Source organism: Bison bison, unplaced genomic scaffold (genome assembly GCF_000754665.1).
Source record: "Bison bison bison isolate TAMUID 2011002044 unplaced genomic scaffold, Bison_UMD1.0 scf7180017864098, whole genome shotgun sequence".
NCBI classification, from domain to species: domain Eukaryota; kingdom Metazoa; phylum Chordata; class Mammalia; order Artiodactyla; family Bovidae; genus Bison; species Bison bison.
This window is the reverse complement of record NW_011494670.1, coordinates 1867815-1887664: the sequence shown is the minus strand read 5'-3', so window position 1 is coordinate 1887664 and position 19850 is coordinate 1867815. Positions and strand designations below refer to the sequence as shown.

Genomic DNA, 19850 nt, shown 5'->3' with positions numbered 1-19850 from the left:
TTATAATTTTCTGTGTACACTTCGTCTCCTTTGGTAAGTTTATTCCTAGATATTTAGTTATTTTTGTTGCAATGGTGAATGGGATTGATTTCTTAATTTCTTTTTCTGATTTTTCAGTTAGTATATAGAAATGCAAATGATTTCTGTGCATTGATTTTGTATCCTGCAACTTTGCTAAATTCACTGATTAGCTCTAGTAATTTTCAGCTACTTTCATTAGGGTTTTCTATGTACAGTATCTTGTCATCTGCAAACAGTGAGAGCTTTATTTATTTTCTGATCTGGATTCATTTCTTTTTCTTCTCTGATTGCTGTAGCTAGGACTTCAGAACTAAGTAGAACAATAGTGACAAAAGTGGACACCTTTGTCTTGTTTCTGATCTTAGGGGGAGTGCTTTCAGCTTTTCACTATTGAGAATAATGTTTGCTGTAGGCTTATCATATACGGCCTTTACTATGTTGAGGTAGGTTCCTTCTATGCCCATTTTTTGAAGAGTTTTAATAAATTGGTGCTGAATTTGTCAAAGGCTTTTTCTGTATCTATTGAGATGATCGTATGGTTTTTATCTTTCAATTTGTTAATATGGTGTATCACATTGATTGATTTGTGTATATTGAAGAACCTTTGCATCCCTGGAATAAACCCAGCTTGATCATGGAGTATGAACTTTTTGATGTTTTGCTGAATTCTGTTTGTTAAAATTTTTTGAGGATTTTTTCATCTTGTTCATCAGTGATATTGGCCTGTAGTTTTTGTGTGTGTGTGTGTGTTGTCTTTGTCTGGTTTTGGTTTTAGGGTGATGGTGGCCTCATAGAACAAGTTTGGAAGTGTTTCTTCCTTTGCAATTTTTGGAAAGAGTATTAGAAGGATAGGCATTAGCTCTTCTCTATTTGATAGAGTTCTCCTGTGAAGCCATCTGGTTCTGGGTTTTTGTTTTTTGGGAGATTTTTGATCACAGCTTCAATTTCAGTGCTTGTAATTGGGTTGTTCATAATTTCTATTTCTTCCTGGTTCAGTCTTGGAAGATCAAAATATTCTAACAATCTGTCCATTTCTTCCAGGTTGTCTATTTTATTGCCATATAGATGTTCATAACAGTCTTTTATAATCCTTTGTATTTCTGCATTGTCTGTTGTAACCTATCCTTTTTCATTTTTAATTGTGTTGTTTGCTTCTTCTCTTTTTTTCTTGATGAGTCTGGCTAATGGTTTGTCAACTTTGTTTATCATCTCAAAAAACCAGCTTTTAGTTTTATTAATCTTTACTACAGTTTCTTTCATTTCTTTTTCCATTATTTCTGCTTGGATCTTTATGATTTCTTTCCTTCTACTAATTTTGGGATTTTTCTGTTCTTCTTTTTCCAGTTGTTTTAGGTGTAAAGTTAGGTTGTCTATTCAATGTTTTTCTTGTTTCTTGAGGTAGGATTGTATTGCTATAAACTTCCCTCTTAGAACTGCTTTTGCTGCATCCCATAGTTTTTGAGTTATCATGTGTTTATTGTCATTTCTTTCTAGAAATTTTTTGATTTCCCTTTTGATTTCTTCAGTAATCTGTTGGTTATTTAGGAATGTGTTGTTTGATCTCCATGTGTTTGTGTTTCTTACACTTTTTTTCTTGTAATTGATATCTAGTCTCATAGTATTGTGGTCAGAGAAGATGCTTGATGCACTTTCAATTTTCTTAAATTTACTGAGGCTTGATTTGTGACCCAAGATGTGGTCTGTCCTGGGGAATGTTCCATGTGCACTTGAGAAGGTGTATTCTTCTGCATTTGGATGGAATGTCCTGAAGATATCAATGACATCCATTTCATCTAATGTATCATTTAAGACTTTTGTTTTCTTATTAATTTTCTGTTTTGATGAACTGTCCATTGGTGTGAGTGGGGTATTAAAGTCTCCTACTATTATTGAGTTATTGTTAATTTCTCCTTTTATGTCTGTTAGTCTTTGTCTTATGTATTGAGGTGCTCCTATGTTGGGTGAATATTTTCAACTGTTATGTCTTCCTCTTGGATTGATACCTTGATCACTATGTAGTGTCCTTCCTTATTGCTTGTAATCTTCTTTATTTTAAGGTCTATTTTGTTGATATAAGGATTGCTACTCCAGCTTTCTTTTGCTTCCCATTTTCATGGAATATATTTTTCCATCCTCTGATTTTCAATCTGTATGTGTCTTTAGGCCTAAAGTGGGTTTCTTGTAGACAGCATATATATGAGTCATGTTTTGTATCCATTAAGCCATTCTGTGTCTTTTGGTTGGAGCATTTAATCCATTTACATTTAAAGTAATTACTGATATATATTCCTGTTGCCATTTTTTTAATTGTTTGGGGTTGATTTTGTAGATCTTTTTTCTTCTGCTGTATTTCTTGACTATATAAGTCCCTTTAACATTTGTTGTTAAGCTGGTGTGGTCATACTGAATTCTCTTAACTTTTGCTTCTCTGAAAAGCTTTTTCTTTCTCCATCAGTTTTAAATGAGAATTTTGCTGGGTACAGTAATCTTGGTTGTAAGATTTTTCCCTTTCAGTACTTTAAATATATCCTGTCATTCCTTTCTGGCCTGCAGAGTTTCTGCTGAAAAATCAGCTCTTAAGAATATGGGGTTTCCCTTGTATGTTACTTGTTGCTTCTGTGCTGCTTTTAATATTCTTTCTTTTGTATTTAGTCTTTGTTAGTTTGATTAGTATGTGTCTTGGCATGTTTCTCCTTGGGTTTATCCTGTATGGGACTCTTTGTGTCTCTTGGACTTGAATGACTATTTCCTTTTCCATGTTGGGGAAATTTTCAACTATAATTTCTTCAAAAATTTTCTCATACCCTTTCTTTTTCTCTTCCTCTTCTGGGACCCCTATAATTCGAGTGTTGGTGCATCTGATATTGTCCCAGAGGTCTCTGAGACTATCCTCAGTTCTTTTCATTCTTTTTACTTTATTTTGCTCTTCAGAAGTTATTTCTACCATTTTATATTCCAGCTTACTGATTCATTCTTCTTCTTCAGATATTCTGCTACTTATTCCTTCTAAAGTAGTTTTGATTTCAGTAATTGTATTGTTTGTCTTTGTATGTTTATTCTTTAATTCTTCTAGGTCTTTGTTAATTGATTCTTGCATTTTCTCCATTTGTTTTCAATATTTTTGATCTTTACTATCATTATTCTGAATTCTTTTTCAAGTAGTTAGCCTATTTCCTCTTCTTTTATTTGTACTTCTCGTTTCTAGTTTGTTCCTTCATTTGTATAGTATTTCTCTGCCTTTTCATTATTATTAACTTATTGTGTTTGAGGTCTCCTTTTCCAAGGCTTCATGGAAAGTTGAATTCTTTCCTTCAAGAAGGTTTAATTTTTTCTTCCTTTTGGTTTCTGCCATCCTAAGGTTGATTCAGTGGTTTGTATAAGCTTCTTATAGGGTGAGATTTGTGCTGAGTTTTTGTTTGTTTTTTCCCTCTGATGGGCAAGGCTGAGTGAGGTGGTAATCCTCTCTGCTGATGATTGGGTTTATATTATTTTTTTGTTTGTTGCTTAGATGAGGTGTCCTGCACAGGGTGCTACTGGTGGTTGGGTGATGCTGGGTCTTGTATTCAAGGGGTTTGTTTGTGTGAGTTCTCACTATTTGATACTCCTTAGGGTTAGTTCCCTGGTAGTCTAAGGTTTTGGAGTCAGTGCTTCCACTTCAAAGGCTCAGAGCTTGGTCTCTGGTCAGAAAAGAAGATTCCACAAGTGGTTTTTTAATGGCATTAAGTGAAATTAAAACAAATATCCAAAAATGAGAAACCAAAGATGAACCCCAGACAAATGGCAGTTACAAAATCAGGCAAATAATAATTAAGATAATGGAATACATACACACACACACACACACACACATATATATACCCATGAGCAAAGTCAAAACTGTCCAACAAAAATAAAGTACAGTTGATTTATCCAGCAAACAAAGGAAATAAAAAATTATATTTACCAGTTAAGAACAAAACTAACTAAAGCACAAACTCAAAAAAAAAAGAAAAACTAAAGCAAGGTGCCAAATGAGGAATAAAGCTATGAAAACAAAACTAATAAATATGTTGAGAGGAAAGAAAGAAAAAAAAGAAAGAATAGATATGCAAAGTTAAACAGAGGTAGATGAAGATTTATACTTATTAAAGATTAACTGCAAGGGGAAAAGAACAGTAGGAAGGGCAAACAAAGGAATAAATGTAGAGAAAATATAATAGGTTTAAAAAAATTAAAAATTAAAATTATTAAAAGGAGAAAAGAAAACAAAACAAAACAAAAACAGAAGAAGAAAGAAAAAAAAAAAGGAAAGGAAAACTCCACTGAACTTCAAAAGCCCAATGTAGAGGCAGAGATTTATAACAACAATAAAAAGTGTGACTGAATATATACATATACATCTATAAGCAAAATCAAAACAGCCCAACAAAAATAAAGTACAGTCGATTGACCCAGCAAATAAAGGAAATCAAAAATTATATCTACCAGAACAAAACTAACTAAAGCACAAACTGGAAAACAAAACTAAAGCAAAGTGCCAATTGGGGAATAAAGCAATGAAAATAAAACTAACAAATATGTTGAGCAGAAAGGAGAGAAAGAAAAATATACATATGCAAAGTTAAATAGAGGTAGATAAAAAAGATTTATATATGTTAAAGATTAACAAGGGGAAAAGAACAGTAGGAAAAGCAAACAAAGGAATAAATGTAGAAAAAATAATAATAGTTTTAAAAAAATTAAAAAGAAAAAAAATAGGAAAACTCCACAGAACGGCAAAAGCCCAACATAGAGGCAGAGGTTTATAACAATAAAAAAATGTGACTGTGAAAAAAAATCTCAAAAGCTTAATTGGATTTCATAGTGCCAATAAAACAGACAACTACAACAGAGGGGGTTCAAAAAAGGAAACAAAAAGAAAAAAGTCCAAAAGATTCTACAGAACAAGTCAAAACATAAGAATAATAAATGTTTTTCTTGAGTCACTGCTGTCAGGGTCTTTACCCTTGCTGGGAGTCACAGTCTACCTTACCTCCCTAGGATGCCCTCCAACACTGCGCTGATCTCTGGACCTGCTTTGGGCAAAGCAACTCAGATTCAACTCAGATTCTGGTCCTAGTCCTGTGTGTTCTTGCCTCCAATGTCCACAGCTATCAGAACTAGTGCGTTTTCTTTTGTGGAAGCTCTCAATGACCTTTTATATATTCCATAGATACAGAGTCTGCCTAGTTGATTGTGTGGATTTAATCTGTAGCTTGCACAGCTGGTGGGAAGGTTTTGGGTCTTCCTTAGCCACACTGCCCTTGTGTTTCAGTTGTGGTTTTATTTCCACCTCTACACGTGGGTCATCCACTGAGGTTTGTTCTTGAGGCTGCCCTGGAGGACTTGGATTTGTCCCTGTGAGGGCCAGGTGGAGGTGGTGCAGCTGCTTGGGTTGCAGGGGTTCTGACAGCAACAGGTACCCAGGGAAGTTGGCAGTTAGGGCAGCAGGAAATATAGTGCTCTAGAAGGGTATGGCAACCAGTATTGGCCAATATGCTCCAGTATTCTTGCCTGGAGAATCCCCCTCCCTGACAGAGAAGCCTGGCAGGTCACAGTCTACAGGGTCTCAAAGACTCGGACAGGACCGAAGTGACCCTGCGCGCATAGATGAAAGACTTTTTTGGCCTTTGGCAGCTCTGCCCCACTGAGAGTTGAGTGTGAAGGTGGCGCAGCTGTTTGCCTTGCAGGGACCCTGGCAGTGCCAAGTGTGTAGGGACACAGACTGCCTCCGCTGCAGGAGTTATGGCCCTATCAGGGTCTTTTTTTGAGCCTCTTGTAGCTGGCGATCAGAAGGTCTCTTTGGCCAGTCTTTCTCCATAGCTCCACCCATTCAGGCGTTTAGTGGGTTCCCTTGCCTGGGGTCCTTCTGTGTTGTTCGGCACATAGAAGGGCCCCCTAGCTGGGGTCCTACTGTGTAGATTGGTGTGTCAGGTACTTACAGGGGCACCCTGGGTGGGGTCCTACTCTAGTTCTGCACCTGGGTGGGGTCCTACTTTGTAGTTCAGTGCGTCAGGTGTTTGATGGGCCAGCGTCTGTATTGTTCAGCTGCTGATGCTGGCAAGTGGGGAGAGAGGCTATGGTGATGGCTCCACCCCCTACGTGTGACTCAGCATTATTGCCTTGCTTCCATGGCTGCCTGGTTTTCCTCCACTGGCATTTCCCACCACGATCTCCTCCCTCACATCCCCTCGATCTGTCTCTCTGCAGTCAACAGTATCCCTTGCTCTGGGATTGCTCCACAATTTCTAAACCCCAGCTCCCAGCCGCTGCACCTTCCAGGGGACCAGCATTCCTGTTTGGGATGTGTATGGCTGCAGCAAGGACTATCTGATTCTCATTCCATTTAGACTGCCACAGATCAGCTGTTTCACTCTCAGCCTTAAATGCTTCTCCTCTGACTTAGATAATTGCCTTGATGTAGGGATCGGACCATTGCTTCAGTTCCCCTACACAAGAAGTGCAAGTCCAGTGCTACTAACACTCCTGTTTTTTCCCCTAGTTTCTTCATCCTACTGAGCTTGGCGTGGTTTTATATAATCTTTTCCACTGATCAGGTACTCCTGTCTGCTCTCAGCTGGTGTTCTGCATGCACTTCTGTGTCTGAAGGTGTATTCCTGATATATCCGTGGAGAGAGATGTGTTCCACATCCACCTACTCCTCACCATCTTGTTCTCTCCAGTTGAAATTTTAAATAAGATTTATTGTTAGGTACATTGTCAGCAGATACCATTTTTTAAAAACACAGCATAAACACATCTAAGGAAGTATAATCTTTCAGATGGAAAGTAATTTCTATAAAAAACTACTGTCAGTATGATTTGTATGAGGAAAATCCAGTTCAATAGAACCTTTATTGTACAGCTACTAGGTTCCAAGCACTGACAGGAGATACTGAGATGAATAATGAGCTTACAATTCACAATTTGAGGTAGAGGTAATATGCACTCTATGTGATGACACTACATAGCAGCATGAAATCAGTACCTAGTGGTAAATGTGTTATAGATTAGGAGCTCAAGACATATTTGCTGAAAAACTAGAGTAAAGGCTACAGACAGAGGTACAAGCAAAGACTTATAGGAGAGTGGAGAACAGAACCAAACTGGGTTTCAAGGCAGTAATAAAGGTTTTGTATGGGAGGTGATATCTGTCTGTGGCCCCTGATGGTTGAGAAGGGCTTTGATAAGTGGAGATGTTGGTAAAACTTCTGCCACATAAGTAAAGGCAAAGAGGTAAGAGAGGGTGGTGGATTTCACAATGGTGAGTAAAATGGTATCAGTGGTTAAAACACATGGAAGATAAACCTATACAAGTAATTAAGGCTAGCCTATGAGGGACTATGCTTGCCATACTAAGTGAAGTGAAAGTACTAGTCTTTGCAACCCCATGGACTGTAACCTGCCAGGCTCCTCTGTCTTTGGAATTCTCCAGGCAAGAATTATGGACTGGCTAGCCATTCCCTTCTCCAGGGGTTCTTCCTGACCCAGGGATTGAACTCTGGTCTCCTGCATTGCAGATGGATTCTTTACTGTCTGAGCCACCAGGGAAGTCCATTTCAATTTGGTGATTTAGATGTATTCATTCATTAGTTAAATAAACATTCAGAGATGACAAAGCCTATTAGACATTATTAGAGTTATTGTATGCATCTGTGCTAAGTTGCTTCAGTCGTGTTCAACTCTGTGCGACCCTATGTACTGTAGCCAGCCAGGCTCCTTCTGTGTCTATGGGATTCTCCAGGCCAGAATACTGGAGTGGGTTGCCATGCCCTCCTCCAGGGAATCTTCCCTACCCAGGGACTGATCCCATGTCTCTTAAGTCTCCTGCACTGGTAGGCATGTTCTTTACCAGTGGCATCACCTTGGAAGACTGCCATATGGAGTTGGGACTCTATCCTATGGCAGTGGGGATTTGCCATTGCACCTTGTCCTTCCCGTTGGTTTTTCATGTTATAATCACAATTTGTTGATTGTTTGCAACATTATTTTTAATACTTGTTTCACCTACTAGGCTATAAGCATCATGAGGGTAGGGACCATGACCTGAGTTGTCACTGTGTATCCACAGTGCCTGGCACATTGTAGTCCTTCAAAAACTATTGTTGAATGAAGTGAAGAAGCATGTTTCTCAGTTTCTCATTAATATAAAAATATACATTATCACATAGAAAAGTGGAGTTTCCTCAGACAATTTTGTTGAGTTATATTTAGATGAGAATTCAATTCAGGTCGAGTTAAAGCCTTTATTAGTTGGACAGATAACTTGCCAGTGAGAAGACGGAAGTTTTTTTAAAGAATGATGATGGAGTTTGAAAGCTCAGATGAAGAATCTATATGTGAATGAATCAGCAGAGGACTAGTACTTCAGCAACTATGATTCTGTGGACTGAAAGCCTAATGAGAGGTCTGTTCTGCTATCATGTGCAAGTGCTGGTGGGCACTTCTCTATCCACTCCCTTTAGTCATCTATGAAAAGAAAACAAATCTTGATTTTTTGGAAACAATTTAGGATAAGTAGGCTAAAGTAGGATTTTTATGTTTTCATTTCATGTGAAAGTGAAAGTGTTAATTGCTCAGTTGTGTCTGACTCTTTGCAACCCCATAGACTGTAGTCCTCCAGGCTCCTCTGTCTATGGATTTTCCAGGCAAGAATACTGGAGTGGGTTGCCATTTCCTTCTCCAGGGTTCATTTCATGTAATTTAGAGGAAAATCTTGATTTACTTGCAATGTTGGTAGCTCAGCTGGTAAAGAATCTACCTGCAATGCAGGAGACCCGGTTCAATTCCTGGGTCAGGACGATCCTCTGGAGAATGGATAGGCTATCCACTCTAGTACTCTTGGGCTTCCCTGGTGGCTCAGCTGGTAAAGAATCCACCTGCAATGCAGGAGACCTGGGTTCAATCCTGGGTTGGGAAGATCCCCTGGAGAAGGGAATGGCTACCCACTCCCAGTATTCTAGCCTGGAGATTCCACGGACTGTATAGTCTATGGGGTACCAAAGAGTTGACACGACTGAGCAACTTTCATTTTCTTCACTACTTTAGCTTTTAAAGAGCAATACAGGCTTTAAAGCCCAGTGTTAGAGCCTACCTTGCAAAACCTAAATGTATTTAAATTAAATTTAATTAAATTGTACTGAAATTCAATTAAACTGTTGCATGCTTTTAATTTTTCTTTTTTTTTTTTAACCACAGCTGATCACTGAGTTATTATGCAGCTGCAGCCAAGCCTTGTGCCTAATCCTTCTGCTCTCTTTCCCTTTCTGCCTGATATCCAGGTGGGTTCTGAGTAGCTAGTATCTCTTAAACATAACCACATTGTACCATCTCTAAGCACTGGATTATTGATTACTGGTCCAAAGATCTCATGAGCAATGATTACAGAAAATTATTCCACAGGCAATTCTATTTACTGGTTATATTCCCTCACTTCACTTCTTTTTCCCTATGGAGCAAACTGGATAAATGATCCCAGGACAGAATAGTTCTCAGAGAAAAGGTAGTACAGTTGTTATCTGAGAAGTTGCTGCTTTCTCTCTAACTTGCCCCTGATGCCAGACACATTCTGATCTGTTCGACATGAAAATGAGCAAACAGAGAAGTAGCTTGGTTGTGAATCTTAATATTCGACTGTCACCACAGTGCCCTCCAGGGTGTGCTCCCAACATGAGACACTCAAAAGCAACCGTCTGGTTACTCTATTCCCCAATGTACTGCCTTACATCTGCTTCAAAGTTTTAACTCCTCTTCTACATGTTTTCCAAGCATTATCGGTAAAGTGAAAGATTTAGAAACATTTTCTCAGAACAGTTTCTAACATCTCTTTCCATTTTGAAACAAAGAAACACAATGAATAGGATTGTAATGGATCATGTCTAAAGAAACCTTACTGTAATGGGTCATGGCTAGAGGTGTTGTTGGGTACAATGGACTTATTAAAAACTTCCATCTATATCTCTAAGCAAAACTGACATTTGCCCAAAGAATGCTGTGAATTCTAGTGTCACCAGGGAGAAGTTCAAATTAGTTGCCCATTTCTACAATGCATTGGGTATATCAGTACTATAGACAGTCAGGAATTACAAAAAAGAGAATTGAAATAAAGGTCTATTTTCTATATATATTTATTATTTTAAATCTCCAGGAATAAATATAACTTTTGGAGCATCTTGTGTATAAAAGAGGGTTAAAAAGTATGTCCATGGTGATTTTCAAGTTATATTTCCAGAAAATTCTTGTCCTTCTGTACAGAGACCATTAAACAACTCTTGGTGGTATCTACCTCCTCCTCCAAAGGAGGAGGTAGATATTCAACTTTGAGTCTATTCAACTTTGTGTTGCTTGGGTTGAGGGATTAAGAGTACTCTGTAAATTAAAAAAGATACTTAATCTACACTTTTCTAGGCCAAATGAAAAGTTTTTAAACTTCAAGAATACTCTAATATTAACTTAAAATATAAAACAATTTGTTACTTTAAGGTATATGTATTGTTGTTATTGCTCCTCTCGGCTGCTGCCCCTGATCTCGGACATGGGGTAACTCCTCCTGGTCTTGGACCCTGACCTCGGATGCAGGGTAGCTCCTCCCAGCCGCCGCCCCTGACCTCGGACGTGGGGTAGCTCCTGTTGGCTGTTCCTGCGCGTCGCAGCCTGGCACTCTTGGCCACTGACCCTGACCTAGGACGTGGGGTACTCCTCTTGGCTGCCTCCTCTTGGGCATGGGGTCCTCCCGGCTTTTGCCTCTGACCTCGGACGTGGGGTAGCCACCCGCGCTAAATGCGCCGATTGCAGCCGCCTGCGCCGGAGGCCAGGGGCAGGGGGCGGGAGGACCTACCCCACGCCCGAGGCCAGGGGCGGCAGCCAGGAGGAGCAACCCCACCTCCAAGGAGTGGTGGCTGTGCGGGCACAGGAGGGCCTAGAGGAGCTATTCCACGTTCAAGGTCAGAAGTGGGGGCAGCAGTGAGGAGATACCCCTTGTCCAAGGTAAGGAGCAATGGCTGCGCTTTGCTGGAGAAGCCGTGAAGAGATACCCCATATCCAAGGTAAGAGAAACCCAAGTAAGATGGTAGGTGTTGCAAGAGGGCATCAGAGGGCAGACACACTGAAACCATAATCACAGAAAACTAGTCAATCTAATCACACTAGGAGCACAGCCTTGTCTAACTCAATGAAACTAAGCCATGCCCATGGGGCCACCCAAGACAGGTGGGTCATGGTGGAGAGATCTGACAGAATGTGGTCCACTGGAGAAGGGAATGGCAAACCACTTCAGTATTCTTGCCTTGAGAACCCCATGAACTGTATGAAAAGGCAAAATGAGAGGATACTGAAAGAGGAACTCCCCAGGTCAGTAGGTGCTCAATATGCTACTGGAGATCAGTGGAGAAATAACTCCAGAAAGAATGAAGGGATGGAGCAAAAGCAAAAACAATACCCAGTTGTGGATGTGACTGGTGATGGAAGCAAGGTCCGATGCTGTAAAGAGCAATAATGTATAGGAACCTGGAATGTCAGGTCCATGAATCAAGGCAAATTGGAAGTGGTCAAACAGGAGATGGCAAGAGTGAACGTTGACATTCTAGTAATCAGAGAACTAAAATGGACTGGAATGGGTGAATTTAACTCAGATGACCATTATGTCTACTACTGTGGGCAGGAATTCCTCAGAAGAAGTGGAGTAGCCATCATGGTCAACAAAAGAGTCCAAAATGCAGTACTTGGATGCAATCTCAAAAACGACAGAATGATCTCTGTTCGTTTCCAAGGCAAACCATTCAATATCACAGTAATCCAAGTCTATGCCCCAACCAGTAACACTGAAGAAGCTGAAGTTGGACGGTTCTATGAAGACCTACAAGACCTTTTAGAACTAACACCCAAAAAAGATGTCCTTTTCACTATAGGGGACTGGAATGAAAAAGTAGGAAGTCAAGAAACACCTGGAGTAACAGGCAAATTTGGCCTTGGTATACGGAATGAAGCAGGGCAAAGACTAATAGAGTTTTGCCAAGAAAATGCACTGGTCAAACACCCTCTTCCAAAAACACAAGAGAAGACTCTACACATGGACATCACCAGATGGTCAACACCGAAATCAGATTGATTATATTCTTTGCAGCCAAAGATGGAGAAGCTCTATACAGTCAGCAAAAACAAGACCAGGAGCTGACTGTGGCTCAGATCATGAACTCCTTATTGCCAAATTCAGACTTAAATTGAAGAAAGTAGGGAAAACCACTGGAGAAGGCAATGGCACCCCACTCCAGTACTCTTGCCTGGAAAATCCCATGGACAGAGGAGCCTGGAAGGCTGCAGTCCATGGGGTCGCTGAGGGTTGGGCATGACTGCGCGACTTCACTTTCACTTTTCACTGTCATGCATTGGAGAAGGAAATGGCAACCCACTCCAGTGTTCTTGCCTGGAGAATCCCAGGGATGGCGGAGCCTGGTGGGCTGCCATCTATGGGGTCGCACAGAGTTGGACATGACTGAAGTGACTTAACAGCAGCAGCAGCAGCAGGGAAAACCACTAGGACATTCAGGTATGACCTAAATCAAATCCCTTATAATTATACAGTGGAAGTGAGAAATAGATTTAAGGGACTAGATCTGATAGATAGACTGCCTGATGAACTATGGATTGAGGTTCGTGACATTGTACAGGAGACAGGGATCAAGACCATCCCCATGGAATGGAAAAGAAATGCAAAAAAGCAAAATGGCTGTCTGGGGAGGCCTTACAAATAGCTGTGAAAAGAAGAGAAGTGAAAAGCAAAGGAGAAAAGGAAAGATATAAACATCTGAATGCAGAGTTCCAATAGCAAGGAGAGATAAGAAAGCCTTCCTCAGCTATCAATGCAAAGAAATAGAGGAAAACAACAGAATGGGAAAGACTAGAGATCTCTTCAAGAAAATTAGAGATACCAAAGGGACATTTCATGCAAAGATGGGCTCGATAAAGGACAGAAATGTTATGGACCTAACAGAAGCAGAAGATATTAAGAAGAGGTGGCAAGAATACACAGAAGAACTGTACAAAAAAGATCTTCATGACCCAGATAATCACGATGGTGTGATCACTCATCTTGAGCCAGACATCCTGGAATGTGAAGTCAAGTGGGCCTTAGAAAGCATCACTATGAACAAAGCTAGTGGAGGTGATGGAATTCCACTGGAGCTATTTCAAATCCTGAAAGATGATGCTGTGAAAGTACTTCACTCAATATGCTAGCAAATTTGGAAAAGTCAGCAGTGGCCACAGGACTGGAAAAGGTCAGTTTGCATTCCAATCCCAAAGAAAGGCAATGCCAAAGAACGCTCAAACTACCGCACAATTGCACTCATCTCACATGCTAGTAAAGTAATGCTCAAAATTGTCCAAGCCAGGCAACAGCAATATGTGAACCATGAACATCCAGATGTTCAAGCTGGTTTTAGAAAAGGCAGAGGAACCAGAGACCAAATTGCCAACATCCACTGGATCATCGAAAAAGCAAGAGAGTTCCAGAAAAACATCTATTTCTGCTTCACTGACTATGCCAAAACCTTTGACTGTGTGGATCACAATAAACTGGAAAATTCTGAAAGAGATGGGAATACCAGACCACCTCACCTGTCCCTTGAGAAATTTGTATGCAGGTCAGGAAGCAACAGTTAGAACTGGACATGGAACAACAGACTGGTTCCAAATAGGAAAAGGAGTACGTCAAGGCTGTATATTGTCACCCTGCTTATTTAACTTCTATGCAGAGTACATCATGAGAAATGCTGGACTGGAAGAAGCACAAGCTGGAATCAAGATTGCCGGGAGAAATATCAATAACCTCAGGTATGTAGATGACACCACCCTTATGGCAGAAAGTGAAGAAGAACTAAAAAGCCTCTTGATGAAGGTGAAAGAGGAAAGTGAAAAAGTTGGCTTAAAACTCAACATTCAGAAAATGAAGATCATGGCATCCGGTCCCATCACTTCATGGGAAATAGATGGGGAAACAGTGGAAACAGTGTCAGACTTTGTTTTTTTGGGCTCCAAAATCACTGTAGATGGTGACTGCAGCCATGAAATTAAAAGACACTTACTCCTTGGAAGGAAAATTATGACCAACTTAGACAGCATATTGAAAAGCAGAAACATTACTTTGCCAACAAAGTTCCATCTAGTCAAGGCTATGGTTTTTCCAGTGGTCATGTATGAATGTGAGAGTTGGACTATGAAGAAAGCTGAGCGCCAAAGAATTGATGCTTTTGAACTGTGGTGTTGGAGAAGACTCTTGAGAGTCCCTTGAACTGCAAGGAGATGCAACCAGTCCATTCTGAAGGAGATCAGATTTCTGGGATTTCTTTGGAAGGAAAGATGCTAAAGCTTAAACTCCAGTACTTTGGTCACCTCATGCGAAGAGTTGACTCATTGGAAAAGATTCTGATGCTGGGAGGGATTGAGGGCAGGACAAGAAGGGGGTGACAGAGGATGAGATGGCTGGATGGCATCACGGACTCAATGGACGTGAGTCTGAGTGAACTCCGGGAGTTGGTGATGGACAGGGAGGCCTGGCGTGCCGCGATTCATGGGGTTGCAAAGAGTTGGACAAGACTGAGCGACTGAACTGAACTGAACTGATTGTTGTTATTGTTTAGTTGATAAGTTGCATCCGACTTTTTGTGACTCCATGGACTACAGCAAGCTAGGCTCCCCTGTCCTTCACTATCTCCCAGAGTTTGCTCAGATTCATGTCCATTTAGTTGTGATGCTATCTAAACATCTCATGCTCTGCTGCCCCCTTCTTCTTTTGCTTTCAATCTTTCCCAGCATCATGGTCTTTTCCAGTGAGTTGGATCTTCGCATCAGGTGGCCAAAGTATTACAAGTTCAGCTTCAGGATTGGTCCTTCCAATGCATATTTGGGTTGATTTCTTTTAGGTTTGACTGATTGGATCTCCTTGCAGTTCAAGGGACTCTCAATATCTTCTCAAGCACCCCAATTCAAAAGAATCATTTCTTCGGCACTCAGCCTTTTTTATGGTTCAACTCTCACATCCGTACATGACTACTGGAAAAACCATAGCTTTGACTATATAGACCTTTGTCTGCCAAGTAATGTCTCTGCTTTTTAGTACACTGTCTAGATTTGTCAGAGCTTTTCTTCCAAGGAGCCAGCATCTTTTAATTCTATGGCTGCAGTCACCATCTGAGGTGATTTTTAACCCAAGAAAATAAAGTCGTCACTGTTTTCATTGTTTCCCCGTCTGTTTGCCATGAAGTGATAGGACTATGTGCCATGATTTTCATTTTTTGAACGTTGAGTTTTAAGCCAGCTTTTTAACTCTCCTCTTTCACTTTCATCAAGAGGCTCTTTAGTTCTTCACTTTCTGCCATTAGAGTGGTAACATCTGCATATCTGAGGTTGTTGATATTTCCCCCAGCAATCTTGATTCCAGCTTGTGATTCACCCAGTGCAGCATTTTGCATGATGTACTCTGCATATAAGTTAAATAAGAAGGATGACAATATACAACTTTGATGTACTCCTTTCCCAATTTGGAACCAATCCATTGTTTCATGTCCAGGTCTAAGTGTTGCTTCTTGACCTGTATACAGGTTTCTCAGGAGGCAGGTAAAGTAGTCTGGCATTCCTATCTCTTTAAGAGTTTTTCACAGTTTGTTGTGATCTACGCAGTCGAAGGCTTTAGTCAGTGAAGCATAGTCAGTGAAGCAGAAGTAGATGCTTTTTCTGGAATTCCCTTGCTTTCTCTGTGATCCAACGAATGCTGGCAACTTGCTCTGGTTCCTCTGCCTTTTCTAACGTCAGCTTGTAAATCTGTAAGTTCTCAGTTCACACACTGCTGATGCCTTTCTTGAAGGATACTGAGCAGAATCATTTGAAATGAGTACAGCTGTGTGGTAGTTTGAACTTACACACAAGAACTATACAAAAAAGTTCTTAATGACCAGGATAACCACAACAGTGTGGTATCATTCACCTAGAGCCAAACATTCTGAAGTGTGAAGTCAAGTGGACCTTATGAAGCCTTGCTACAAACAAAGCTAGTGGAGGTGATGGAATTCCAGCTGAGCTACTTCAAATCTTAAAAGATAATGCTATTAAAGTGCTGCACTCAACATGTCAGCAAATTTGGAAAACTCAATAGTGGCCACAGGACTGCAAAAGTTTAGTTTTCATTCCAATCCCAAAGAGAGCAATGCCAAAAAATATTTAAAAAAAGATACACATGAATATTTTAATACCACAAATTGAAGACATTTAGATAGGAGACAGAGGTTTATCACTGCCAACAGTTACAATTATTAGATCTGTTCAAGATTTTAATACTGTAGGGCAAATTTAATATTGTAGGGCAAAGGGTAACATCAGATATGCAGATGTTACCACTCTAATGGCAGGACCAAATTTGGGTTCACTCTGATGGTCTCTAGTATATCTATCGAAATCACATTATTTAAGAAAAATAGAGTACAATTTATTTGAAAAGACAGCAGAGTTAGACTATGAGAAAAGGCCTTTCAAATGAAGTTAGTAAAGAAGAATAAATTGACTTACAGTGAACTGTGATGGCTGCTGAAGCAGTCATGCTTTTTTTGTCTACCAGGGAGCATTTATAGTCTCCTGTTGCATTGCGTTTCACATCTGTCAGTGTGTAAGTATTTGAACTTCTAATTCCTTCAGGCTGTCCCTTTTGATAGAGGCAAAAACATCAGATGATTATACTTGGTAGCTACAATAAGAACAGTTGTATTTGTTGATAAAAATGACATTTTTCTCAGATAAGAAAAACAAAGGAATATGTTTCTTTGATTGGAAAAATGATATTAGATTTTATATGATCTGAATCCTGGGAAAATAACTGATAATTTGATTCTAAGGAAATTGAGAAGGTAATTTACATTGTATTGATGGCATATATTTTGACATTATGGCTTGTGTTAAAGTAAAATTAAAAAAATAGCTAATATTTTATTTTTACATTTATCTCTTAATTTAACAAAAAGATTTGAGAGAGCTTAAAAGAAAACAACATATATCAAATTAAAGAAAGAAAGCAAGGAGGGAGAAAAGAAAGGAAGGGAGGTAGAAGGGGAGGGAAGAAGGAAGGAAGGAAGGGAGGAGAAAATAAATTTTTAAAAGAAAAAAGAACTAGTAACTAAGAATTAAAAAATATATTTTAAGTATTAGGAGTATATATTAACAAAAAACATAGTGACTGCTAAAACTAAGACACAAATTTGGCTCTGTAATCCCTGAAAATCAATGTAGAAACGTAATTAGTTTAAAATTTTCATTTGCATATCAGACAAAAACACTATGTCAATTTATTAGGATACATAGAATCATCTGTCAACATTTAAGTATAAAGGTGAAAGTGAAAAGTGTTTAGTCACTCCGTCGTGTCCAACTCTTGGCGATCCCATGGACTACCAGGTTCCTCTGCCCATATTCCAGGCAAGAATACTAGAGTGGGTTGACATTCCCTTCTCCAGGGGATTTTGACCCAGGAATTGAACCTGGGTCTCCTGCATTGCACGTAGATTCTTTTCATCTGAGCCACTAGGAAAGCTCCTTAAAGTAAAAAGAAATTACTTATACTTGCCTTCTGAGTAATCTGTGGTTGATAGTCTTAAGCATTACTGAACAATGCAGTGGGTAGCATAATGAACAGACCCCTGCAGTAAACACAGTAAGAGTTGCATATGGCTTCTCCCAAAGCAATGTTTTGTCAAACACAAACCTGAGAAGGCTATGGGAGAGCAAGCAAGTGTCCTCAGATGTAGCTCTCACCTAGTCTGGTTCCACAGCACTATGACATCTAGAACACAGCCAAATTATCCTCTAGATGTCACTTCTTTCAGTTCCAATACTGATAAAAGTTAAGAAAATGGCCCTTCATGACCATGTATGATGGCAAGATATAGCCCATTGCTTTCCTCTATCAAGCTAAATATAATGGGCAACACAAGTGTCCCTATATTGGACGTGTTCAGGAACACCCTCTGTGTGGATTTAGAATCCACATCAAACCATTTGCTATCATCATTCTACATTTTATATTTGTCTGCTTATGAAGAGCAGATTATTTTGGTTTATTTGGATGATGAGACTTTGAGTTTCTACCATTATGGTTTCCTATGATCAGGTCTTCTCCTCTTTGTCCCTGATTCCACTTAACATTGAATAAAAAAAGGCAAGAACACTGGCATATGCCAAAAAACTTTTAAAGGACATTCCACAGGTGTCCGTTGTCTCTAAGAATAACATCCTTTCTCACTTAAGCTGCCCAAGAACATACAATTCTTAATGTCAGCCAACTGCCAAACAATAGGACAGAATGATAGCCGTCTAGCTCAAGTAAAAATCCTGAATCACTTACTGGTAAGTAAAACAAAAACTCCTCAGGAGGAGGGTTACCATTTCCCAAGCATTTAAGAGTGATATTGTCCCCTTCTTTGATGGCATTTTTTGATGGCAGCACTTGTATTGTCACCTGCTCTGTAGGATCTGCAAGAGTCACAAACACAAGTTAACCATTTCATCAAGTACCAAATTACTTTGTACATATAATGTAAGTGACTAAATTATACACAGTTTTCTCAAGAAGCTAGTAATGGTAATTACTTAAATGTATCTTTTTATAGAAGGACTGAAGTTAATAGCTACTTGCTATAACAAGTACTAATCTTGGTTAGAGCAAACTACAAAGAAGCTCTGTTACATAAAAATCAATTTCTTCTTAGCAAAATGTCTTTACCTGAAATAGGAATGACCATAATTATTTTATGTGTAAAAGACCAGTAGGAACAATCTCATTGTATAATCTCATTATAAGGACATTTAACTATATTACACATATCTTACAGTTTGGAAAGATTGCTAGAAAAAGAGCTAAAACTATCAGGCACCCCCACACTCATATTACACAATAATATCTTATATTAAATAAAAAGGGACATGAGCCAAATAATACCAGGAAGATTTTTGGTCTGCAGGAGAGCAGATTTGCTTTCAGAAAGATGAATCCCATAAACAGAGCAAGACCCTTAATATAATACAATCAACAGAACTGTGAATGTATTGTAATTCTTTTCTGTTCATTGGAGCCAAGATGCAACCTTAAATTCCATTTCGGTCATTTTTAAGGAGAAAATAGGGCTAAAGGGTATTCTTTGGTCAAGGCTACTGCTCAACAGTAGAATGCTAAAGGAATTAAAAGCTGGATGCACAGTGGACCATATCTACCCAACAGGAAATCAAAGGAGGCGGTGTTGGCAGTTATAAATGACCCATTTTCTAATATATTCACTTGTTATGTAGCTGGTAATACAATGAACAATGAATTTGGAAATCATATAATGTAAAGGTTTATTTTAGAGAGCCTTTTCCACAAGGCTTAATAACTACTGAGGCATGTGTCTATCTTTCCAAACTGGCAGCACTAAAAAGAATCCATCTATGAAGACTTACTTTGCTATTAGCTAATAAAGTGAGATGAATAAGTAGTATAGCTGTTTTTTCTTCTATCTCTTTCAATCATTTACTTGCCTTTCTAAGATTAAAGGCAGAAAAAAAAAAAAGAAACCTAGAAGGGTTGTTATAGATTGCTTCTGACTTTTTTCATGCTTGGGCATTTCTGAATATTTGCCCAGAAGGTTCTGAGGCTAAACAGTAATTGACTTAGTATATTTGTTCATTTTTCTGAATTTGCCCGAGGTAATTCCCTGACGAGTTCTCAGTACAGTGGGAAAGTAAATAAAGTTTGTCCCCCACTGGCCTTCCATTTTTAGGCCTCCCTCACTCATTCA

At 39.3% G+C, this 19850-nt stretch overlaps 1 protein-coding gene across 2 annotated transcripts in view; it reads right to left on the bottom strand.

The window, feature by feature from the left end:
• The window catches only part of ALCAM (activated leukocyte cell adhesion molecule), a 231572-nt gene that overhangs the window by 33191 nt on the left and 178531 nt on the right, over positions 1–19850 (bottom strand). For both annotated transcript variants that reach the window (XM_010838537.1, XM_010838538.1), the window contains exons 7-8: positions 18422–18549; positions 16597–16729 (exon numbers count right to left, since the gene is read on the bottom strand). In XM_010838537.1, the coding sequence (XP_010836839.1) occupies positions 16597–16729; positions 18422–18549 (261 nt within the window). The remainder of the gene's footprint in view (positions 1–16596; positions 16730–18421; positions 18550–19850) is intronic.